Below are 25,919 nucleotides of genomic sequence, written 5' to 3'. Positions count from 1 at the left end.
AAGCGTAGTGAAAGCCAGACAAATGTCTTTTTCTCAGTACAGTTGTGTAAACAGCAATGACATCTACATGCTGATTAGGTTACTCATAGGGGAGTATTCCCTACGCATATCCCAAGAGAGGAATCTGGGGATCTGGTTTCCTATATAAATGCAAGGTTGCCAGCAGCTTGCTGGATGGCCAAGCGCACAGCAATCTGTGTGAGCCTTGCTGGAAAGCTGCTTGCAGGTCTTGTCTTTCTCAGGCTGGCTGGCAGCTGATTTATTAGGGAAACAGTGCTGCAAAACTTGTATTTTTTTGGCAGTCCAGAGAGAGCGATTCAAAGACGGCAATAAACATGAAACGGGAACTGCCCGCTCTTGGAGCCACAGCATCAAGAATTTCAGCTCTCGCTGTCAGAGCTGCACAAGGCACGACAGGGACAGACGGCTGACGGATGGACAGAATCGCCTCCTGCTCTCCCGCCGAGGGCCCTTGATCTGCACTGCCCTCCTCATTCCCATCCCGTCACCACATACTCCTGCTATCCAGATGCTTTCCTTGTTTGCTAGTAACCCCTCCCAGTCACTCCTGTGGAAGGCTGAATCATGAAACTCAACAGAAGAGAAAATGTTACTCATATGAAATGAATTAATCTCATACTATCATTCTAAGCTCCCGGAAAATCTATTATTCTTGTTGAATCTGTCCCACATTTCAGCCCTGGCAGGTTGAGAGCTCCGGTACAAGCAGTATAAAAAGTGGGAATCGCGCTGGACATAAGGGAGTGGGTGGGATGCGCTATGAAAACAAGAAACACGCACTGCTGGCAGCTGGACGAGCGGAGCAGTCCTGAGTGCTCAGCCCTGCCGGCCCGGCAGTGTCCCGTCCCACTGGCAGCCCGCGCCGCTGGGGACGCAGAGGAAGCCAGTGCTGCAGGCCGGGCCTGCTACTCCCTCCGTGTCATATTTTTAACAAATTATGCTTGCCACTGTGTGAAGTGATGAAAAGCTGGAGGGGCGGGGAGGCATGTACGGATGGAAAAGATGCTCTTTCTGCTTTTTCTGATCAATAATGTTGCAATAATCCCTTACAACCAGATGCGTCTCATTATTTTTAAATGCTTTTGGCATTCCTGAAGCAGTTGCTTCATTCTCTGAGGTGCCACTGTCTCAGTGTGGTCCCTCTGTCTGAGGGATGAGGACAGCAGTGCCTGACTGCTCGCTTGTGTACCCAAAGCAGTGACGGAAGGGTGTGAGGTGATGGGAGGGAAATGCGGGACACAGTGAGGCAGTGCCCCACAACACCCAGGCCAGCTCTGCACACCTGCTTGGCCAGTCAGAATTCCAGGAAATAAAACCATAATGAAACCAGGAGAGAAACTGTTTGAATGCATTGCTGAGGGGCTGCCTGGTCTTGTGGGGATGGGCTGTTATGACTGGCTCTGGCCTGCAGGCTGTCAGTTTTGGGAAGCACTGGAAGCAGTGAGCAGGGGGAGCCATGTGGTCTGTGGCAGCACTCTTTGATCACTGGTGAGAACAAAAGTCATGGCTACCCATTGTAAGCATGCACAACTCAACCCAAGAAAAAGGTGTGGAGTAAGTTGGCAACAAAAAAAATGACTAACTTGGCGTAATTGCTCAATTCACAAGTTCTGTGCTGCTCTGCAAACATACAGTGTCATGTTAGGCTACAAATTCCCAAAATATGCTTAGCAATTATATCCACTAATATGAAAGGATCATGACTGCACTAGGAAGAAGTCACCACATTTCCTTTGTAGGCAACTATAGGGCTAGATGTGGTTGACAGCAGTAATATTTTCAAACAGATTTTTAATAACTTTTAAATATAAGCTAACTTAATTAGAGTAGGATGGGAGATTTCCATTGCAAGTTGCACTAATTTAAGACAAGCAGTGCTTGTCAGTGGGGCAGGCAGGTTGGAACTAGATGATTTTTGAGGTCACTTCCAACCTAAGCCATTCCATGATTCTATGATTCTAATCAGCGTGTTTGAGTAGAGCTCTTCAGCTCCATTTGTTGCCTACCAGACCCTGAGCCTGGCTGGTCCTTTGTAGCATATGGTGCAGCCTGATACAACCCCATTAAGAAACCATGAGGCCAGTCCTGCCCCTCCACAGGGTGGCAATGGTCTTGCACACGAATGGAGGCAAAACAGGACCGCATCCCACAGGGAGTAGAGGCACACATCTTTGTGGGAACGCTGTTTGTGCAGATGCCGCAACAATTCATGCATGAGACAGTGGTAAGCAGACAGATGCCAAACATCCCCTCATCTTGCAGAAGATTAACATGGTTTAAATGTAGCAGAGAAAGCCCTTTTCCACAAGAATCCAATCCAAGAGCTGTAACTCACCTGTCAGTGAGGAAAGGATTCAGTCTGCAGACCATATAATGCTTTCTACTGGAATTTTTCCTTCTTTTTAACTTTGTTGACACAATCAGCCTCTTGACAACTGTGACAAACCCTTTGTAATAAAGCAGTGGCTTTGTCTCCTCAGACAGACACTTACAGACAAAAGCCACCATTCTAATCATGGCAACTCCTTTCAAAATACACATTAGTTTTAATGCTGAGAGGGATTTAATTAACAACTAAATATAAGCTTATGTGCTTTCCTGAACAGACATTCCCCTGTAGCAAACCTTATTTCTTAATATTTAAATCTGCTTGATTTCAGGCTGTTACGAGCCCAAAGCAAGGGGTGGCCTGTGCACTGTTGCACTCTGCAAGAGTAGCACAGGAGGAAACACCAAGACCAGGCTCAGGAATCTGTAACTAGCACATGTGCCTCACCTGGGATGTTGCAGATGAAAAGTCAATATAACCCCAATTTCCTGCTGCAGTCTATCACCACTTGCAGCACCACTCCCATTCAGTTGTGGGGAGGCAAACTCACACTAGGGACCACAACTGGCCACAGTTTCACCCTTAATTAGCAAGAAACTAGATCTCCCCTTTTGTACTATGGGATTTGACTGTAAAACAAATCCAAACAAGTAGCAAAAAGCAAAACCTGCAAATTTGCAAGCAACTACATATGGAAGCACTGAATCCATGCACAATGTATGGTGTGCAATTGTGCAAACAGCTGCCACAACCAGCTGCATGAATTGGGTACAAACACAGTGAAATACCAGATCTGTAGCTCACTATAACTGTTTATAGACACCTGAAATGCACACATACATTTATGATAACAGTGCACAGAAATCAGGTCACAGTTACACCTGCAGTACAAACGTATGCATCAGATTTTCAGAAAATCAATGCACAGGAAAATAAACCCAGCATTTCAGCGTGTGACTTGTTTGTGATCGTGGAGGAGCCTCTTTGTCTTACAGGTACAAAAGCTGCTGCACACCAGGAGAATTTACACGCTAAATAACTTCATTATTTATAGATTTATGTTTATAAACTAATATTCACAGGAAAGTGAATGTACCTGCAAACCTCCCAGACTAATTGCTCACTATTGATCCTATCTGGGAAAATGTTAGTAACAGCAAACTTCATAGTTCTTGGATCAAAGGACAGCAAACATCTGTGTGCCAGTTTAGCATGAAGGCTGTATGAAGAAAGACAGATTCCTAATCATAAACTGCAGCCAAAAGGAGTTTTAACAACAAAACAACATTCAGGGCTATAATTTACTCCTGAATGCAGAGCAACACGCTGAATAATTTGATTAAATGTAGTTTTGGGGAGTTTATGTGAGGAATGTGAGTTGATTCTGTCTAGGACTGTAATATAAAATGACAAACCTAAGCCAGCTAGAATACATTTTTTATGCTGTGTTCAGGGTTTAGTAAAGCCTTCAGGCGGCTGGCTAATGTTTAGAACAGCTTTACAAATCTTCACTGGTGTCTGCTCAGCCATTTTATTTCCCTTCTGTCACATGGTGGGACATGAAATGCGTCTCAAAATATTGTATCATTACCAAACAGTAATTGCATGGCTAACATCTAGATTACTCAGCCTGAGAGACAATTACAGAATTCTGGCACCTAATAAAAATATTACAGGTTATGAAAAAGTACTGACCTGCTCTGAAAAGTGCTCCAGCAGCATAATGCATGGCCAAGGCATGGACAAGCTGCCTGGCAGTGGTGAAGATGGGTCCTCGCTCAAACACGGAGAAGGAGAGAGGGGTGTGATCTGAAGCTATGTACAGTTTTAATGAAGCATGAATGCTGACAAGCAGATTAACAGGCTGTATTGTTAATTTTCTTAACTTCAGTGGCTTGACTAAAGCTCTTGCATGCTCTCTCACTTGTTTGGGTAGTATCTGGGCAGTATCAGAACTATTCACAGACTGCCAAGTGCCTTTGTTTTCTGGAAGGTATGTATCAAACAGAGTCTTAATGTAGTAAACAAAGGTGTCTTCCACATAGAGCCTAGCTGGTTTGAGTTCAAAGCTGAGGTCATTCACATGAAACATGAAATTCTCTTCTTCAGAAAAAGCAATGCAAAGCTTTATAAAGCAGTTTTCCTTATAGTTTTCCAAATCTTTGTTGGAAACAATGAGGTTGTTCGCTCTCGACCACTGTACAGTCTCATTTTTCTCTCCTTGGCACAGCAAGACTGCAAAATGGAAATTGGATTTGCCGTACAACTGATTGTCCAGTTGCAAGTCTTCACAGTACACCTGGAGACTATAAAATGGTGGGAGGCCTTCCCCAGTGTCCTGTCGGAGCTCTTGTGACAGGGATCTCAGGTAGCTGGTTGTTGGAGCCATGTGGAGGAAAACGTTGTCTGCTGTGAGCCGCAGGAGTTCAGATGACACTTTGTGATTGGTAATATCATCAAACACAGCAAGGCTTAGCTGACTGATAAACACTTTCAAGAACAGGTTCTGCTCTTGACTTCTAGATGGGAGGGGAAAAAAGTTTGTTACTTTATATATACATTGAGTTCAGCAAGCATCTTGTTTAAAAAAGCCATCAGGAGAGACCTGCACTTAATATCATGGGAAACTCCTCATGCAATTCTTGTTAATGTGATCTGACAGCTTTGATCACCACAGTGGGTATCACCCAGGATATCTCCTAAGTAGTGGAATATTAAAGATCTATGTCACATTTCTCTTTCTTTCTTACCAATCAACAGAACAGATTGGACAGGAATTCCCTATATATGCAGTACTGCCCTATCAGATTTGCGATATAGCCGCATATGAAAGTAGACAAATAACATTTTCTAATAATTCAAATACAGCCTCAGCTGTTACAGAATTTTCTTGGAGTCACAACTGAAGGCTACTATTCTGTATAATCCATTTCACATTATTGAAGCAGAATGCCCTCCAACTAAATTGCGATGGCATTTTTATACTGATGGCACTGAGGGCTTCCCCCCTCCAGTGTTAAGTTCTCTTTGCCAAGTTTAACTAGCAAGTGAACTATTATGTACTGCTGATGACCAATTTCTGAGGGATTAATACTTAATTATAGCTCAAATAAAAACAGTACAAGACATTCCACTCTAATTGTAGCAGCATTGCTGGAGGCCACGCGTGGCATATGTTAGAAATAGGTAGTGTTGTAATCACACTGAGCCTGAGCACCAGGCTGTGGTCTGTTATGGAAGTGAGTGAAGCCTTCTAAGAAAGAGCATTATAATCAGGTGCAGTCAATTACCGGGTGTAAAAGTATTTCTACAGCCCATTCACATCAAGTTTCCCATCAGTTTTATCAGGAGCTCATATGATTAAGGATGACAGGATCTGGTTAAATGCATGTTAAATCTATGAATGCACTCAAAATTAATTATGATTGGAAATTCTATATATATATATATATGTATATTTTTTAAATTAACAGCTCTGGACTTCTTTTTGTATTAGCCATGTAGCATTTACCCTAAAGCAACTTGCCTTCTGATGTTAGATTGTCTTTTTTTAACTGTGATACACAAAACATAACGTGTGGTCTAAACATACGCCGCAGAGTATGCAGCAGAATTAAATAAAACAGTTAAGCATAAGTCTGTAAGTCAGTTAACACTTAGAAAGCTGACTGTCTTCTTGGGGCTATCTTGCTATGCTTTTACCATCTTTTATTCACTTTGTGTACCTGTTGAGGCTGATCTCGATAGGTCCTGCTCTTCCTTCTGGGGCCAACGTTATAATTATTGTTCCACACTGATGGACAATGTCCACATAAACATAGCCAAATCCAGTCAAGAACACAACCTAGTGGAGAGAGTTAAAACACAGACAGAATGCTACCATAATTCCTGTTTGTAATTGGTCACAATGACAATAAATGCCATTAATGTATTCTAATTGAGGTCTTTTCTCAAGTCATGATACTATTTAGGAAAAAAGAGAAAAGTTTTTCAGTAGTTCAAAAAATAACAGCTCTGATACTGTATTTCAACTATACAGCTAGACAGAATCTGCACCTCGTCCTTTAATTGAATAGAGTTAATTAAGAATGTTCTTCTATAGGAGTAAGCAGGACATGCTTGCAGGGAGGAAATTATATTAATAAAGAACAGAAAATTTTAATTTGCGATTTTGGACCAATGATGAAGGTGTATTCCTGAAGATCCCCCAGATCCCACCTTCTCCTCCAGAAGACAAACATTAAGCTAACATTATCTTACTATGCTGTAGCACAGAGCTGGTAATATGAATGGTTGATAACATGATGCAAAAAACGTAACAGCAAAATTTTAAGAAGTAAAACTGAGAAAGTAATGTGGATTCATGCCAACTTGCTTAATAACTCAACACTAAGCTCATTTTTAAGCCATCCACACTGGTTTTTTGAGAAACCTTCACATGCAAAGCGCTGTCACAAAGAAATGGCAAAAGTATACTGGAAAACGTGAAAGGTCTAAAAAATCAGGAAAATGGGAACTTGACAACAGGTTTGTGTCTTGCTTAAGCATATGCCAGCTTCCATTCTGAACATGTTGTCCTTAGGAATAAATACTCTTTAAAAGGATAGATAATGGCAGGACAAGGTTTTAAGTTGAAGGAGGGAAGATTTAGGTTGGATATTGGGGGGAAGTTCTTTAAGTTCTTTACTACGAGAGTGGTGGCAGCCCAGAGCTGTGGATGCCCCGTCCCTGGAGGTGTTCAAGGCCAGGTTGGATGGGGCCCTGGGCAGCCTGGTCTAGTATTAAATGTGGAGGCTGGTGGCCCTGTCTGTGGAGGGGGTGTTGGAGTTTGATGATCCTTGAGATCCCTTCCAACCCAAGACATTCTATGATTCTATGATAAATAGCCTAGTTTAAAAATAAACCTTATTTTTGGAGCTTAATTACACAGTATTTACATGCAGGCTTTGTGTTTTTCCAGAATATAAGAAAGTCCCTTCAGGTTTGGAAAACTTGCAGCAGTCCTTGTGAACACATGCTGGCTTCTGTTTTATTCTAGTCTGCTATCAACACAGTTATTTACAAGACTGTAATGACAGGAGCTATCATTTAAAAGAATGCAAAGTCAGGGAACAGCACAAAGATAATGGACAAACAGAAATGAAATAAGCAGTTGTTTGTCTTGAACAAACTTTACTGTTGTTAACAAGTCACCATAACAAAAAGCTCTCGGAAGTTCCTTAGGATCATCAGGACTTAGACTGAATCTACCTTTGCTATTTATGGTACAGGTAATTAAGTGTCATTCATCAAATTACAGCTGATTCTTCTGAGAATTAGATATAAAAGAATTTAATTTATATACATCAAGTTTAATGCTTCACTTATCTGAAAGTAATTCTCTATCTTGCACTGGTGGAAAAAAGGACATTTAACTTGCTGTATTATAAATCCTCATGGATCTTAAAGACTGGCTATTTTAATTCCAATTTCAGATAATTCTGATGATGATGGACAGCAGAGAAATACACCTTAAGTTCTAGTAAATTAATGCTTTCTTTTTTTTTCTTTCTATGGGGATCAAGAATAAGAAGTACCCATCTGAGATACAAATAGTACAAATTACTTAAGATCCTCTAAAGTTCCAGTTATTTCAGTCTTAACCACGTTGTATGTGAAGTCAAGTCTAAGGCTATTAGCAGATTCATTATTTATATATATTTACAGTTTTCTAAGGGAAAGACTGATTAAGAAGTCCTGGGAGACTCCCTACATGCAAACCCTAAAACTTCAATAACAGAAAACTACAATTTTTATTTGGAGAGTTCTTCAAGTAGACAATGATCCCCAAATGTTGTCTTAGCATGTAATTCCTTCTAGGAGCCAGATACTTATAAAGAACCCTGGTCTGGCATAACATTAATGACTGAAATTTGAGACCTTGCATTGCTTGAGTGGCTTGCTGAATGAAACCGAACTACTTGGTATATAACATAACACTCAATAATCAAGAGCATTTTGTGATTGGTCCCCAGGGAAAACATCTGAAACCAGTATTTCTTTCAAAGAGCCAAGCAGTTTATGTTGATTCCATGTAAACTAATGACTTCAAAGATGGAAAAAATTCCCATCAAAAAGAATTACTTCAGTCAAGGAAGTTTTCATTTACCTCAAAACAGGAGAAAAAAAAACAGAAGGAAAGAATTTTGTTGTTGTTGTTTTTGTTTTATAAAGACATGGTTGGCTTCTGTGAAGACAGTGAGGGAGAAGAACAAGGATGACTCCTACACGATGTAATGAAGTTACCAAATGGAAGAATTTTCCTGGATCTTCTGGGATTCTTTACTTCCAGGGGCCAGAAATTTTCAGGACTTATTTTTCCAGAGAATGTCGCGGACTTGCCAGATTGATCAAAAGTAAATGAAAAAGTTCAGCATTACCAAGTTGGAATTTTTGATCTAACTATTTTTAAAATCAGTCACTGCCAAGTATGTATCTGTATTCTAAAAATTCCACAGGAAGAGGCTTAGGAAGGAGAGGTCTCAAGAGTTTAAAAGAAAAAAACAAAGCGAACAACAAAGCCAACAAAAAGGATATGCACATCACAGAGGAGCACTATAATATGTAGGTCAAGAAGACAGAGATTTATGCTGTGAATTAGGAAATACTTTATAGTGATTTACTTGTGTTCCTTGATTATTGATGTCCACAAAATCACTCCATTCATTTACTAAATCATCAGATGACATCACTTTTAGAAGAATGCTGGGTAACAAATCCCTTGTTTTGCAGTCTGGGTAGTTGGAGACTTGATGGTAAAGTTCATGATGAATTGAACTTTCAGCTGGAATCGTTCTACAATAAACTTCAAACTTTGGTGTATCTGAAATATTTATGTATAAAATATATAAGATTAGGGCTTTCTGAAATCCACATTAAATGACAACAAACCTTTGCGTACACAAACTAAGAAGGTTCTAAAATACTCTGCCTGAAATATTAGTAAGACATAAAAATGTTACTTTCCTATTTGTTGAAATTGTCTGTGTCATTTTTTCTCTTTTCTTTCTCTTATTAAGATTTATATAAATAGTTTTGCACTGATTGTTACATTAACATATTGTAGCTGGTAGGTTTTTTTTTGTAGTTGCATTTGCCAATCTGAGGAAATGTAAGCGTTCCATGGGACTGAACTGATGTCATGGTTTTGTAATTTTGTAATTTTGCTATCAGTATTCCACATCATAACATCATGTAAAGCATGGATGATTTTGCTGAATGTGCAGTTCACAGAAGACTACATATCCCAGAGAACATCACGGTCAGGGATAAGTCACGGGACCAGGACACTATATAATCTTGTTCCCAGGCTGGAGTTCTCTCTCTCGAACTTCTCGGGGAGTGGGAAGCGTTCCAGCCGTGTCGCCTAGAGTTCACAGTAGGCCTCTTGGTTTTCGGGGACTCTCTCTCTCTGTTTTGTTCGATTTATTAGCCTCAATTATATTATATTATATTGTGTTATCTTGTATTCCGATATCATATTTAGTAAATAAGATTTCCTCCTTAGATTGCTGCTGTTTTTGTCCCATTCCCCCTTTTTCTCTTCCTTTCCGGGCCCGGGGGCTCTACGGGGTGGCTCCCCCCTGTCACGGGCATAGGTAAATCTAGGTAACCCATGACAACTGATGTCAACAAAATTTCACTGTCTCCTAGCTTCCTACAGCCAGTTCACCTTGGTAGCTGGAACCACAGAGACTCAAAAGCCTGCAGGCTCATCACCTCCTGGTTAATTTAATTAGCGTCCAGGCTTTGGTGTGCTCCAGAGTCACTAGATTTGAGATTCACTTTCATGTGGGCATGAAGTTCTTGTTTTAACCAAAACACATACTGAATTCAATTTTGTCCTGGAGATAATGTGAAATCATTTATACTACAACAGTACACTTTTTAATTTTTGTATACAACATACCTTTGAAGTTCTCTTTTACAAGCAATGAAATGGAGCACCTGTTGTGGATAATTATACGAGGACTTGGATCTTCTGTAAGTGTTAGGTATGTCACACCAAGATGCTCTTGGTAAGTCAGTGTTATAGCTCTAAAACGGAAGAAAACACTTTTTAATGTAGAAGTTTTGGATGAAAATTGTATGTGTAATTACTCTGGACAAACAAATACATTCAAAACTACTAACTAGAATTTTCTTTATGATCAAGTTACAATTCCACCAATACTGACATATATAGGCAAGTACCTGTCTTCATAAAGCATTACATTGAAACAGAAGAGCATGTGGAAATACCATGAAACACAACATCCGAGAAAAATATCACTTCACAGAGACTACTCATGAGTTAAACTGTGCAAGATGAGAGCCCTAGCCAGCACAGAGTCATGTAAAATTAAAAACATGAGATTGTAAGTGCAAATTTTTAACATAAATCTTAAAATTTTTCCAGAGGAATTTGCACGCATACTTCTCTGACACACGTGAAAGATATTTTAAACAAGTACATAAATCTGTGACTGTTTGCTTCCCTGAAATGATCCACAGTGCTATTGCCCCCTTCAAATGTTGATGTTATGGATCATCGCTACATCGGTGTTCAAAATGAAAAATCAATTAACTTGTACTACCCATTAACTACTTTTACATTAAATGATTTTTAGCAAATTCTTTTTACCATGTGCTCATTCAACTATTTCTAAAAAAAAACCCTCCACCTCATGGTAATTTTCAAAATTCAAATACCCTCGAAATTTGCTCCAGATCCTCTCTGGCTGTCTCAGAATTATCAGGAATTCTTTCTGTGTTCTTCACATTTTGGTGGGAAGGTTTAGTACCCATAATGACACCCAGCAGTTTAGGCAAGAGAAAGATCATACAGCTAATAATTTATACTGATGTAGCTTCTCTGTTTCTTTCAGCAGATTATTTCTTGTTTATATCAGCAAAAGAATGAATACATTTATATATCAGGACAGAGAATTAAATCTGGGCATCTGACAAGCCATTGGACTTTTATTTTTAGCTAACTGGATGCATTTGTTTGGAAGCAGAACGCACGTTTGAATATTTCAAGCTTTCAAAACTTGGAAGCCTTTTCTTGCTTATAGTCTTAAAATAGTTTCTCACTTGTATCACTTTTCCTGTTTCTCCCTAACTAAAATACATTTTTACCTCCCGTAAACAAAACCAACATTTTTGTATGGTATCACTCCACACTGTCCTTCAAATCTTGTTATAAAAAAATTAAAACGGGCCATAACCACAAACGAAAGCTTTTAATTCGCTTCTTTTGCATGCATGTATAAATAGAAGCCCATACCTTATAAAAATCGTACAACTTGTACAAGATCATAACATTAAACCATTTACAATAAAACCATCAAAACCATCAAAAGATAACAATTTTTAAATTGAAGTAAGGCTTGCCTTTACATATGGGGGGCATGTGTTTCTTTGCCTTTCACATTAATCTCTTGCAATTTGTTACTGGCTGAGGCTTTATAGCAACAAGGAACGTTCATCACTCATGACCGTTCAGCATTTAGTACCTGGTATAAAACCCGCTTTCCCTGCAGGCCCCAATGGGCACTGCCACGCTCTGTCTGGGAAACTCCTGTTTAATCATGGCTGGTAGGCTCCACAACTCAGAGCTGCCATCTGGACTGAAACTCAGCAGCACGCGTTTTTGAGTAGGAGGTGTCCCTGAAGTTACGGGGCCGCTGTCTGCCAGCAGGTCCCAACATGGCACAGATGTCAGTGTTTCAGTGCTCCTTGTCCTGGATGGTTCGACACTGAACACGGTGCTGTCTGCTGAGTGGAAGTCCTGGAGAGAAAGAAGAGGGTTGTAGGGGACAAGCTGGCTTATAAGAGGATTTTATTCATGCTCATCTTGCATAGAACAGCTTCAAGTAACTGCTGGGCCACAGCTAACTAAAAGCTGCATTGAGTCTCATTCTGTTAGAGCTACTTGGCCAAATTCTGTCTTCAATTATGCTTAAGCAGTTTAACTGAGCACAGTTATCCATAGTCCACTCTCAGCTGCACAAAATAACTCCACCAAAAGCAACAGTTACATCGCTGTAAAACAACTGTGAGAAGAAAATCCATTGATAGATTTAAAAGTAGTAGTATACTCTAGACTCAGCATTCTTTCAGTTCCCTTTCAGTTCCTTTAAGACTGCCACAAAATGCACAATGCACAAGCATAGACACTGATGTAAAGAAAAACAACGCATAAATAAAACAATTCCTAAATAAGGAACATAAACAAGGAACAGATCAATATGTTGATCTGCTGTCTCCTCTCCAGTTTGACTCTTTCAGTACATTTTACTACAAATATAATATTCAGTAAATTTATATAAATTGTTGACTGTGCATATGTTTTGGTTTCTTTTAGCTAGTTCTTAAATTTACTGAGCAATTATCAGAAAGCTGATATTCACAATTTGATGCAGTTTGCTGAAATACACGAACCTTGAGCAAGTCCCTTGTTCTGCAGCCCAGTTCAGATAACTGGAATCTTCCCAACAGGATAAAGAGAAATTTTCAGTCTGCCAAGCCAATATACCTCTTTTACTTACAAAAAATTCAGTAAAAATTCACACAACAATTTCAACAGCTACTACGGATTATGCTGCTTATTTTAAAGAAATGGCAATTAGTGTCTGAACAGATGGAGGACAGGCAGAACTAATTGTCTAACGTGCAAGAATCTCCAGCTTTGCATAAAGTTTGATCACAGTTAATTACTGCAGTTGTATTTGTCCAGGTTTGTCTATTTTAAACTGAAGTAATACACGATAATCTATCATTACTACAGCTAATGACTTCTGTTCAAGTTATGCTGTAAGCAGTTAAGACTAATCATGTCTGTAAAGTAGGTGATAAACAAAAACAGCACTTTACCTCTTCTCCTGAGAATGGCTTGGAAATACAGAGCTGCGGTCTGTAATAGATTTGATATGGTGTATCATTGATGATTGTTGTCTTATCTTCAATTTGTAGAATTTGTATACCTTGTCGAACCATAGAAGAAATGCAGAACTGACACAACTGTAAAGTAATAATGATGATGATGATGATGAAGTCATACACAAAAGCAGGAAACACTGAAATACAATGACTGAACTGTCATTTCCTGAACTGCAGAAACTCTTTCTACTTTGATGTACTTTTAAAATGGAGCCATATTACATACTTCTGTCAATGAATTTCAAACAAGAATGATAGTTAATTAATTCCAGGAAGTCATGTATAAGCTCGATGAGCTGGGCAAATCATTTCTTACTAAGGCTTCAAATTATACTTCTCACATTGTTTACATTCTCGTTATGTTTTACATGTATTAACATAATTGGGGACAAGCTTTAATTCTGCATACATTTGATGATTTTTTAAATTAAATGACAAAGTTATAAATTGTAGAAATTTTCTCCTAACCTTTTGATGACCTGGAAAAGCACCGAGTTTTATTTCAGCTTCAACAAAACCTTCTTCATCCAAGTTTACCACTTCCCCGTTCTCAGCATCCTTCCATTTTGGGGAGGTCACGTCATGAACCAGTTTGATTGCCACTGATTTGTGCACAGTATTAGTGTTTGCCCAGTATATTCCAACCTGAAAAGCCTCCTGTAGGTGAAAAAAGACCAGCTATCACTTGTTGATAATTCCATGCATTTCTTTTACACTTAAACATTGTTTCCAGTATGCAGCCAGTGTCATTCCCTGCCTTTTTCCAATTCTCTCTAAGTGGCACAAGGATAGATGAAACCACATGGCGGATATGAGACTGACCCACCCAGTGAAATCAAGACTCTAGGCTACACTGAGATGTGTTAATCACCAGGCCTTTTGTTTCTGAACAGACATTTATGGGGAAAGAAGGATGGCAAAATATGCAGGAAGTATCAAATTGTCCTTCTGGAACTGACAAATTGGTCTGTCGAATTATCTTAATTCTTTCAAAAATAAACAATATTAGGACTGTAGTAAAAAAAACCAAAACACTTGAATGACAGAGCTAAGATGTGAGAAGATCCACTACATAAAGCCCTATATTCAGGAAGGAAGATGTTCTGAATAATTGTTCTCATTTGTCATTCACTCTGCCTTGTTATCAAACCTCTCTTGGTACTACATGAGCTATGAAACACCACCCATTGATGAAATGTTCCCTAAAGGCTGCCAGCTGTGCTACCATGGTCAACATCCCCCCCGAGCTAATAATACAGGATGCAGTTAGGCCTGCAGAGCAGTGCCCAAAGTCTTTACTTTTGCTTTGGAGTAATTTACTTAGGCTGGTACATGGAGAACTATGTCTCCTGACTCAAATGGCAGTTACCTCGAAGTTGGGGGGAATCATTACTTTCCCGGTAGGCACCTGAAGCACTATCTTCTCTCCTTCAAACAGCCAGAGGTCCCACTTGGACTGATTGATAAGCAAGGCCCATGGCAGGAGTTCTATCAGCAGAGTTTTAACACATGGTTTCCACACTGACAGCTTTACCCGCATTGGGCTGTCCCATTGGGAGAGCTGTTCACTGCTGTTTGGAAACAAACAAACAAAACAATGAAGCCAAAGGAACAAAGAATGACTTTAAGATATGTGCTTATTTTCATTTCATTTTCAAAACCTTACCTTTTTGAAATAGAGGAAGAGTCTCCTCTTACCTAATCATTCTGGAACATACTGTTATGCTGCTAGAGTGAGCCTCTTGCAGGCGATAAAGACATATTTGTAGCGGCATAACCTCAACTTAAGTTTTGTCAATTAATTGAATGCCCTAGAAACAGAATTACTGCTATTCTCTAAGGCTAAACCTGTGACTTCTGCAGACATAAAATCAAAATCTTTATTTATTTTCCCCTCAACTCTTTTTCTGCCATTTCTGAGCTGAAACACAGATGCCAAATAAATAACCTCTACAGCTTTTCAATGTAATCAAGGGCAGCCCCTGTGCTTACTGAAAGTTTTTCCTGCCTGCAACCACTTCTGCAGCTTACAAATAGGAATTCTGTAATTACTGAAAACAGACTCTTAAAGTTGATTTCATAGGGCTGACTAAGCAAACAAGCACCATGCAAAGCTCTTGATAACAAAGAAAATGTTACATTTAAATAGCATTTCAGGGGGCATCTTTTGGATGGGGTGCTGGAAGCACAATAATAACTTTTCAAAACTGATACATTCTATAGCTAGTTCAGAAAATTCTGTTGCCTAAAAATGCATTCAGAATAATCTAATGAAGGATAAGATACAGTAAGCTTGAACTTTTAAGAAACTTACACTAGAGAGTAAAAAGCAAAATGTACAAGCTTTCACTAACTGTGCAATACATGGCTAGACCAGATCATACACATCACATTTTAGATCACTGAGATTATTTTAAATTAACGAGGAATCCAGGACAAGCTATGATATTTTCACAGCTGACTTAACTTTGACAGGACACAGCTCGATCTATTAATGTGCGTACAAAGTTCACTGAGGGTCTTGGTGATCCTTATTTTGATTAAGTAGTTGAGCTCTATGGAGTCTATTCTTGGTCAAGACTCAAAACACTTACTGAGTTCCACTGTTAGGTCAATTGATTTAAATATCATTAACAAAGTTATATAGTAAAAAGAGATGAAGATAATAGCCTACTTAGATAAGATCAAAGATCCCCAGGCTAGTATTCTGACTCTTATACTGGTTAGTAACAGACGTCTACAAAACCCTGAAAAGACATCTGGCAGATACCAATGTACTGCCAGTACATTTTCCTGGCCTCCAACAACCTGTGAATTAGGTAGTTATTTAGTAGTAAGCGATACCTTTGTATTTAATGATATGGATGTAAAAATTTTAGTTAGCTTCCTAGATGCTTTATTCCAATTAACAATTTTATCTTGTAAAAGACCTCTATATGAAAAGTCAACGTAATGACCACGAAGTACATTTAGCAAAAAACTACCTGTCTGAATCCTTCTTGTTATATGGCCATGCAGGCTGACGAGGATTAGCAGTGCCATAAAACTCGGACAGGATCTGGTTGACGTTGCCACCTGGGTGGGATTTAGTTGCTATATGTTTAATAAGCGTAGTTGAGATAGGGACTGCGCACTCTGACGGATCATCTTCCTCCCTGTCATTGAATACAGATCTGGTCATTCACGGAACAAGCTCAAGTATTAATAGCACTAACATTTTCTATAATGAATCTTAACAAGTGGGTTCTGCAAGAGAAACACTCTCAAAGTAATTGTGGATGAATTAAACAATGATGTCCACCAAGTTACCGAGCATATACAGATATGCATGAATTTGTTACGACACTTTAATAACATTTGTGTCTGAGACCCCAGGAACTGAAGAGTATTCTCAATCAATAGTCCAAGAGAATTCAAGATGGTTTTTGTTTTCTTTTGTTTACTAATACACAAAAATGTGGACAGTTTAAGCAAACAAATGACATCACATTCAGTTCAGTGATACTAAATGTATTATTTCCTATCCTATCACTCCAGGTAACACACACTTGTTCTCTTGTATCTCCTTCGCATACTCTGTACTCTTTGAAACACTGCACTAGAAGTTAAAGTGTAAATCATTTCTTCTTTTCAATACAAATGAATCATTTTCAAGGAAAGTGAATATTTTACCTGGCTTGAAATGTCAGGTGATGTATAAGATCAGGTTCTATATTTTGCAGTGCTTTCTCCTGTCCTTTCCCTGGAACCACTTGTGTTTCATTCAATCCTAGACTCCTTTTCTCTAAATGTATGATAATTGGGTCTGGAAGATGGCTCCTTACAATGAAAAGAGGGCTGAAAACAATCTACAAATGAAAAAAAAACCACAACACTTTTATTCTCATTTTATTTCAGAATGACATCTGTTGAAACAAGCTATTAATAAGTCTTTTCAGTGGGTCATTCTGCCCTTAATTAATGACAGATAAATTGTCAACACTTAGGCTATAGAAGCATTACTTACTATTCGCTGCTGCACATGAGAGCTGGGCTCTAAGGTCAGAATGGTGCACCACACGTATGTAATCAAACTCTTTGAGGATGGCACCTGTATGCAGATAGATCGACAACATTCTATTAAAATTATTCTAAGCTGATGATAATGAACATTTCATCATATCAAACAGAACTTTACATTTAAAGTTCTCAGTTCTCACAGACATTTTCAAACTTATATCTCAAGCATTTAATTCCAGACTTACCTGAATGACAGTGCTGTGTTCTGTATGGTTAGAACTCAGACATACATCTTGGGACCAGTCTTCATCTCCCACGGCCTTCACACTCAGTTCGGTGAGCTCGTTGTCTTCTAGGACAAATGAAGGCAGCTTTTGCTTGGCTGCGAGGCAGTTGATGTGCTCTTTAACCACTGCCTGTCCATCCTGACTAATGTAATGCTGAACCACCTTCAGTTCGATACTTTCCGAAAGGTAACTACAGACTGTCTGTCTTCCACAGATTAGGATCTAAAACACACAAAAATATTCAGCCCGTGTATAAACAATTGAAATTAAGAAAGGTCAGGATTGAATTACAGATAGAAAACGTGTACAGAAACAATCTCTATTTTAGCATTTTCATTCTGTTACATTTTCCTGAGCACTACTGAAGGTAGTAAATGGTAAATATTGTTTTTATTGGCCAAATGTATGTGCAATTTCATAAAAATCAGACACGAAGAATCTCAAATCAGCAGTATTGACCATGGCTGACATAATTCTGGCTTTGATTTTAAAAGCACTGTGATGGTCTCTGAATGCTACATCCCTTCTAAATAGACACAGTGATATACTTCAGACATAACGTTTCCACTAATTCAGGACACTGGAACATGCAGAGATCCAGATTGTTAATGGCTGCTATTTTAAAGTTTATAATTCCACTAAATGGCTATGCCATTTAGTTGTTGCTGTCTATAACACACAAATTATTTCTCATAGAACATATACCTGTCTTTTTCTAAGCTGTACAAAGGAAAAGCATTCCATGTATATCTCCATTACAACTACCATTGTATGCTTTTCACTAATAAGGCTGTGCACCACAGCTACAACCAAACAAACTCTCAGCACAACTTTCAGTGAAGTCAGGAACTGCTCTTGACTGATCAGTTGTATTCCTGTTGTGCAACATGAGGCACTCTGACATACTCATGTTGTGCCCACCTCATGCTCTCTCTCCTGCCAGTGCAGACAAAATAACTGTAGCACTATTACAAATCTCTATACAAAGATATGATGTGAAAAGTTACTGTGCAACAACCCATTTTTAAAGGTTAATTTGGTTCTTACTTCATTCTCTTTTAAGAAAAAAGGCCTGAATTACATCCTAGAATACAAGTTTCTTAACAAAGTGAATTACTTCGACTCGAGACCTTAACAAATCCAAGAAATTGTAGAAGTCACCAATGTCAGAATTTTCAAACCACACAAAAGTAAGTTTACTGAAACATGTGAAATATGTGGTGCTAACAGTTTTTACATGCTCAGATCCATACCATAATGGGTTCTTACAGAAGAGCTGTAAAAACTCCTTAAGTGTACCCAGAATACTGTTATACTTGCTTTTTTTTCAGGTCTTGTTAGGAAGGGAATAATAAGGTTTATTCATGAATAGACAATGGTTTAAGTTACTCAGATTAAGTTATTTTTTTCCAAACAGGATCAAATACTCACTTGTTTTTGTACTCCACTGAGCTGCTGAACCTTGATAATAAGTGAAGCTGTGCGGCCCTTGTACTGAATGGTACGGATAAAGGTCCCTGCGTTGTCCACACTGAATGGCTCAGACCACCGCCAGTTTCCCCAGCCTTCAATACAGATGTGCAACAGCTGGAAAGAGAACAATTACTACTTCAACACTAGCCAGCCTTGCAGTAAGATAGGAATTCCCATGACAGGGAAATATCCTTGTTTTTAAAACTCAGCCATGCTAAGCGCACCAGTTCACTGAATCATTTGCTCAATCTGTGATTTTAGATAGGAACAGAAGAATGGACAACACGCATTTCTGTAAATTACCTGTTTTAACTGTATGTTTATGGATGGAAAAAACCGAGCACACAACAGTTCAACATATGTTAGATAGACTAGAGAGTATAAAACAGGAAATAAGAGATTTTCTATACTGTATTTGAAATTATTCTAGAAATCCAATCTCTGCATTAGCAGCAAGGCAATATGGAGTGCAGGTCCATTTCTTTTGGCCTTTAGGGCAACAGAGAAGATTGCAAGCACCGCTGACCTCAGTAGAAGCATACAAATCTTTTTGTATGTATATGTGTCGAGCTCAGACCTACATACGTGTTAAACATATAAGAATGTAGCATATCACTGAGAGATGGGAAACATTTCATTTCTTATACAAATGTGGTGGCAAGTTCAAGCTTGACTGCATGAGAAGAAATTTTACTGCGTAATTATACTCCCTGTGTGATTTATTCCGGAAAAGGAGTGGCTTTTTTCCAGTTTAACTTAAATCACTTCCAGAGCAATATAGTCTTTCATCATTTGAAGAGCCTTTCATCTACTTACCCACCATACGCACTTACCTCTATCCCATGGAGATTCTTTAAGCCATAGTAGTGAAAATTGGTACTGTTCCATGTAGGTCAATGAAGTTACACAAATTTACGCCAGCTGAAGATCTGGCTATTTAGCTTTGCATAGATCTTTTGTGGCTGTGCAAACTTAAGAATGTGAGCTATATATATGGGATCAAAGCAATAGGAATTCTGGGTAAAATTTAGTCTTTGCAGAGGGCCAGCATAGAGTCTAAGCATCACTTAAGTCCTTCAGAACGGTTATATAAAGGCCTTGTGGGAGTTCTTTCTTGAGGGTTGAATTTCAGAGTGATTTTGCCCATCTGTCATTAATTAATGTAAGTAATTGGGAACAGGATCAGGCCCAGGTTTGATTATTTACACTAGCAAAAAATGAGACTTGTAAATATTATGTTCTCCCATGACTTGTTTCCAAAGACAGATAGCACTGTCCGTAGATCTGGCCAGTCGGACTTTGTGAATGTCTGGATGTTGTTTTTTTTCATTGTTTTAAGAAACAACCACAGCAACAACTTTCAGAGACATTACAACTCAGTAGCCTGTTTGCAATTTGCGGTATCCTCTGCACAAGTTACACACGGAACAAAAACATCCATTCAGTGGGTGGCTTTTGAATTTGTTAGAGTGATGACTGTTGCATTTAGATTCAAATTAGCTTTATGCTGGAAGCACAAAGGCTCGTGTGTGCCAGTGTGTGCATGGGCACGCGCTTGGGTACGCACATGCATGGGCACTTACTTATATTCCAGAAGATGCTGAGGGAATTGTGCACTAGGGCACTCCAACTCGTAAACAAACACATTGCTTTGATACTTAAGTATTAGTTACAGAAAAGGAAAAACAAAAATAAAGAAGTTCAACTGCAGTGGCTGGAATCAGTTCAGTTTCTTACAGAGGCAGCTGGGAATAAATCTCATCACATCTGAACACTAAGAGAAACAAGGAAACTGTTTGCTTTGGAGAGACTGGTAGCTGGAAATGACAGCCAAGTAATGAGAAAAGGTACTAAGGCGGCACGCAAAATATAGCCTGCTCCAAAGATAGATGTCACACAAACGCCATAACTGATGCTTAGTTATTGCATGTAGCTCCAACATTAGGATGTCTCCCACCCTGCATAAACAGCTTTGCTCATGAGCTGCATGTTCCCAAAGAACATCCTGTCAGCTTTCACTGAGCACTCATTAGCTCGCAGACGACACATTTACTCATTTTTTTCATAGCACAACAATTAGCATACATTTACATTCACGGTTCAGAAGGAAAAATAAAATAGAGATACTACTTTATGTTGAGAATCTCATATTTTCTAAGTATTGAATAGTAGCAAATACTACACACAACAGGGAACAACCTCTGTAAGCTATTTAATGACATAATAATATAAGAATTGCTTAAGTTTCCTATCGAGCAAAGAAACTGCATTCCATGAAAACACAAAGGAGATCTCCTGGTCAACCAGTTACTTGAATGAGAGATTTCTGGAAAGCACGGCTAGAAGTGATTAGCAAATGACACTAAGTGATCTAGAGATATATGGCAGGAAACAAAAATTGAAGTAATTTTAGAAAATTAAGTAATCAAGTGCGAACATTATGTTAGCAGACGTCATATTAGATGGTATTAGATGGTGTTCTAATGTTATAAACCTGACCTAATATACAGATTCAAGGTGATTGCCGTATAACCCCTTTCATTTATCAAGCTTTAAATGCCAAGTATTTCTTAGAGGCTGTGCTTAAAAAGAAGTCCAACAACTAACACTAAGTATGGTATATACATTAGGAGGAAAGAGAACTCATTGCAAAAAGGTACAGAAAATATTCAGTGAACTTCAAGGACATTCTAACAAACATAATCCAGTGACAAATGACAATCTGGCATTTAGAGAGAATTTAAAGCAGACTACCTTTTTTACACATACTCATTTGCACCCCCATTTGCTGTTGGGAAACATATCAACAGATACTGCAGAGTTTTTTGCTTTGACTGGACTTCGGTGTTCTGGAGATTTCTTTTAAAATCCAAGCCATTATGGATTTCTGCCTTGCAAGGGAAAGAAATTGCATTCAGGAAGGCAGACTAAGATGAAGCTGTTCCTACTGGAGCAAATGGTTTTTTATCATTGTTCCTCACAGAACGTTTCTATGCACCTCTCAAAATCTGCTTAGGTTTTCAGCTAGATGTGTGGGTGAAGGATATGACCTGAGTAAATAAAGCTAAGTGTCATATGACAGGGCACGGAGGCTAAAATGGGGGATTAAAAATGAGACTAAGAATGGAGCCTGTCCAGAAAAGGCAGCATTTTCCAGCTGTATAAGTACTTTAAATCTTGTGCCCTCAAAATGCTTAGATACAAATTTATTTCTATTTTGCTTGTAACTTAGGTTCACTTCAGTTAAATGGTATCTTCTTTCCATGTGAAACTAGTAAATGCCTTCTGGGGAGAAAAAGAGACATTGCTGTAAACTCTGAGGGGCTTGAAGGAATCAGGTGAGGACCTGGTTAGTGGCATGGAAGCAAGGGGTTATTTTAAGAGATATGAGACAGTAAAATGGGATGATGCATGGGCAAGGAGGCAAATGGAGACCTAGAAATGGGAGCTGAATGGCACTTCAATTAGATTTGAAGTTAAAGCAATTTTTAATTGAAAAACTAATAGTGAAGGATGACTTGTATTTTTTGTTTGTCTTTAGGACACTTAGTGCAATGTGGCTCTTGACAAGAATTCACAATAGTAGTATCAAATAATATTTGGGATAACAGCAAATGCAACCTTCATTCTTCTTACTGTCAACTGCAGCAGTCACCAAAAGGCTGAATATCATTTTGGCTTGATTTTCTCATGGGATCTGGGAGATCTGACCTTCTCTACTCCACCAGGCCTTGAAAGGCAAAAGGACAGAACAGGAGATGGAGGTTGCACTCAGTGGATAAACTGACCATCAGGGCTTCCTGTGAATCTCAGAAACCTGCAAAGAAGGCCTGGATCCCATAGGAACCAGCCAGCTCTAAACACTGTGGAATTGTCTTTTGGTTAAGGAACAGTAACCAAATTATGAGGATTCATGTGTCTCATAGACAACATTAATCTCTATCTGCCCCAGATATCATCTAGAAAGTAAGTTACACATAATATATTCTAGCAACTGATTTTGAATGCAAAATCCCAAAGGAAAGCAACAACACATTTCTCACTACTGAAATAGTGTAAAATAACATAAACTTCTTTCTTTTCTTTTTTTTCTTTTCTTTCTTTTTTTTTTCTTTTTTTTTTTTTTTTTCTTTTGCCTGATGTTGTTCTTCAAATAACCTGGGGAGGATTATGTTAAGTACAAAAGGTTGTGCACAGCATCTGTAACATCCCTAAACAATAAAACAGGAAAAAATCCTCATAATAACCGATGTGTAAGTCACAGCTTCTAAGCTGAACCCACAGAGTACTGTATATCATCTTACACTTTACAGGATATAGCCCAATACCTGGAAGAATGGTCACATGGAAATAAATAACGATGAATTATTATCTTCCTGGAGATGCAACAAATGAAAATTTGACTTTTTTTTTTCTTTTTTTTTTCTTCATAGGAGAAAGAGGAGGAGGATCTTAAAGCTATTTCCCAATCTACAACTGCCCTTAAGACTGTTCATAACATTCCAGCAGAAGTCATGCTTTGCAGGCCAGCTATTTAAAACAATGGAAGAAATATTTTAAATGGATTCTAGTGCTCCAGTGAGGGCATTACTAATGTAGCAATTCTTAATACCTTTTCAAGAGTTTCTAGGTGTACCTTCAGAAGAATAGAAAAGCAAACTACAGAGATCTTTTCTCTTAAATTCCACCTGAGTGTCAATTAAAGTAGCACAGATTTCTTTTGGGGATACTTACTGAACCTTGATAAAAAAATGAATGTATGCAGTTTATAATCAATATCCTGGTCACATTCTCACAGAAGCCATTGCTCAAATCAAAATACAAAGTGACTTTTACCCACAGCATCTGCTGCTTCAAATTAAGGACAGAGTATACGGAAAATGGGCTGTTGTTACAATGCCAGGTGTGAGAAAGTGAGCAACTGAGCAGAATCAGCATGTTACAGACATTTTTGCTGTTTATTTGCAAGCAAACAACCTCTGTAGAATACATTTGGGGTACTCTCATAAGAACGGTTGGTTTTTACATTTGCTGTGATCCCTGGTGGGACTCTGGGACTGCCTACTGTCTTGCAAGACAGAATTCCTTCACCCTGAGTAAATTGCTAGGAAGATCTGATCTCTCTTAACTTCAGAGTTTCACCCTATGTATCATGTGCTCCAGTTCTAAAAAACACAGCTGTCTTGGAGACAAACATGACTTTTGACACAACTGGGGCCCATCCCACAAAGCAACATGAAGATCAAGATAAGAAGCACAGACTGGATCCAATAATAACGGAGAGGCCAGCGGTGTCTGTGGAGCACTGGAGTGATGTAGCTTCTCTTCCTTTTTAATGATATCTCACAGACCTCTAACTTTCATTAAAATCTGCAACAGGAACTCACGAGGTCTGGCAACTTTTGCTGGAACTGCTTAAAGCTTCAAATATCATCAGTTTTGGACTTACCCCAGCTCTGAAAAGGGCTATATACTGGGGGTGTCTTCTCCCCAAGGAGGGTCAAAAACTCATGAAATCTGAGGAAAACATGGGAGATAGAACAGAGCAAAAGGAAGAGCACCGGCCCTCAGACTTATTACTGAAATATTAGCCAAACTAGTGAGACTTGCAGGAATTGGAGCAAAAGTTAAAAGGGAAGGGTTAGGTTTGCTGAAATTCAGACAAACCGGGCTGGGAAAAACCAAATGGAAGAAGGAGCCTAAGCCTAAGCCAGACAACGAGAGGGACAGCACCAATAATTGATCAAGCCAAATCCTTGCTGTGCTATAACTGTTTTCTGGACATTAGAAAATGGAATGATTTTAAATTGTAGCCTACTGTAACTTCAATAATACTGATTTCAAATACAAGTGAAGCACTATAAAACTATCAGCTACTAGAAAAATAATGTATTGTAGGTAACACGTAATTATGTTAAATAATTCAAATGGGTAATTACTGCATCTCTCACTATGCTTAATTAGCAAAAGAAAAATTGAGAATTTTATTGATGTGAATGTAAAAGAAATACAATCCTTTTAAAACTATTTATTTTCATCTAACTGAACTGCCTTGCCATACTAAAAAAACATTTTGCAGAGGTTAAATAAAGTATTTCATGGCAACCGCTGCTTCTTAGTGCCTGTGTAACAAGAAACATGAGCCAGCCAAAGTTGTGCAAGTTGGTTTTCTTTCCCAGTAAGAGAATGTGGTATCTAAGACCTTGTCCTAACTCATTTTATCCCCAAGTGTAAGTCAAGTAAGTCAAGTATGAACTAATGCCTGGAGGGAAGTCCCTGACTCCAGAAGTATGGATTATTTCACATTTATCTTACAATCTGCTCTCAGAGTTCTTAAAATTCACTAACTTGGCAAGTTGGGAATTATCATGAGAAATGAAACAATTTCATAACTATGAAGTCATCTAGCATTCCATGAATATGACACTGGTAGGGTCTGTCCATGCTTGGGCATTATTCTGACCTTTGGGTAATAACACTGCTAGATGGAAACAATTAGAAAAGTGCCACAGCATAATGGGTACAATCTGATGTCTTAATTGAGGAGTTGTTTTCATTTCAAGGATTTGTATTAATCATTAAGAAATTTACACATGACAACATTTGTAATAATCTTTAAACAAACCTATTTCTTATGACCTAAAATGATTGTGCTGTTTAGGCTGTTTAGATGAACTGCCCCTTGGAAGCGCGCTATATTTACAGCAATTCACATTTAACATTAACCAAATGAACAAAGCTTACAGATGGATGCCAAGATTCTCTAACCTTTGTAAAGAAAATTTGCTCCTATCTCACAGTGTGTGGAAAGCATATGCTTCCATATATTTTCAGCGGGATTACCTCAG

General features: G+C 38.6%; 1 protein-coding gene across 6 annotated transcripts in view; it reads right to left on the bottom strand.

Moving 5' to 3' along the window:
* VPS13B (vacuolar protein sorting 13 homolog B) overlaps positions 1 to 25,919 on the bottom strand; it is a 391,004-nt gene that overhangs the window by 20,229 nt on the left and 344,856 nt on the right. For 5 of the 6 annotated variants that reach the window (XM_015856029.2, XM_015856025.2, XM_015856026.2 and 2 more), the window contains exons 44-56: positions 19,030 to 19,185; positions 17,557 to 17,820; positions 17,319 to 17,402; positions 16,985 to 17,160; positions 16,297 to 16,467; positions 14,682 to 14,883; positions 13,781 to 13,969; positions 13,247 to 13,393; positions 11,887 to 12,161; positions 10,299 to 10,426; positions 9,013 to 9,212; positions 6,076 to 6,194; positions 4,046 to 4,869 (exon numbers count right to left, since the gene is read on the bottom strand). In XM_015856029.2, the coding sequence (XP_015711515.1) occupies positions 4,046 to 4,869; positions 6,076 to 6,194; positions 9,013 to 9,212; positions 10,299 to 10,426; positions 11,887 to 12,161; positions 13,247 to 13,393; positions 13,781 to 13,969; positions 14,682 to 14,883; positions 16,297 to 16,467; positions 16,985 to 17,160; positions 17,319 to 17,402; positions 17,557 to 17,820; positions 19,030 to 19,185 (2,935 nt within the window). The remainder of the gene's footprint in view (positions 1 to 4,045; positions 4,870 to 6,075; positions 6,195 to 9,012; positions 9,213 to 10,298; positions 10,427 to 11,886; positions 12,162 to 13,246; positions 13,394 to 13,780; positions 13,970 to 14,681; positions 14,884 to 16,296; positions 16,468 to 16,984; positions 17,161 to 17,318; positions 17,403 to 17,556; positions 17,821 to 19,029; positions 19,186 to 25,919) is intronic. The other variant, XM_015856028.2, reaches the window with a different exon arrangement.

Source organism: Coturnix japonica, chromosome 2, assembly GCF_001577835.2.
Source record: "Coturnix japonica isolate 7356 chromosome 2, Coturnix japonica 2.1, whole genome shotgun sequence".
Lineage (NCBI taxonomy): Eukaryota > Metazoa > Chordata > Aves > Galliformes > Phasianidae > Coturnix > Coturnix japonica.
Note: the sequence above shows the minus strand (reverse complement) of the source record. Positions and strands in the feature narration are given on the sequence as shown.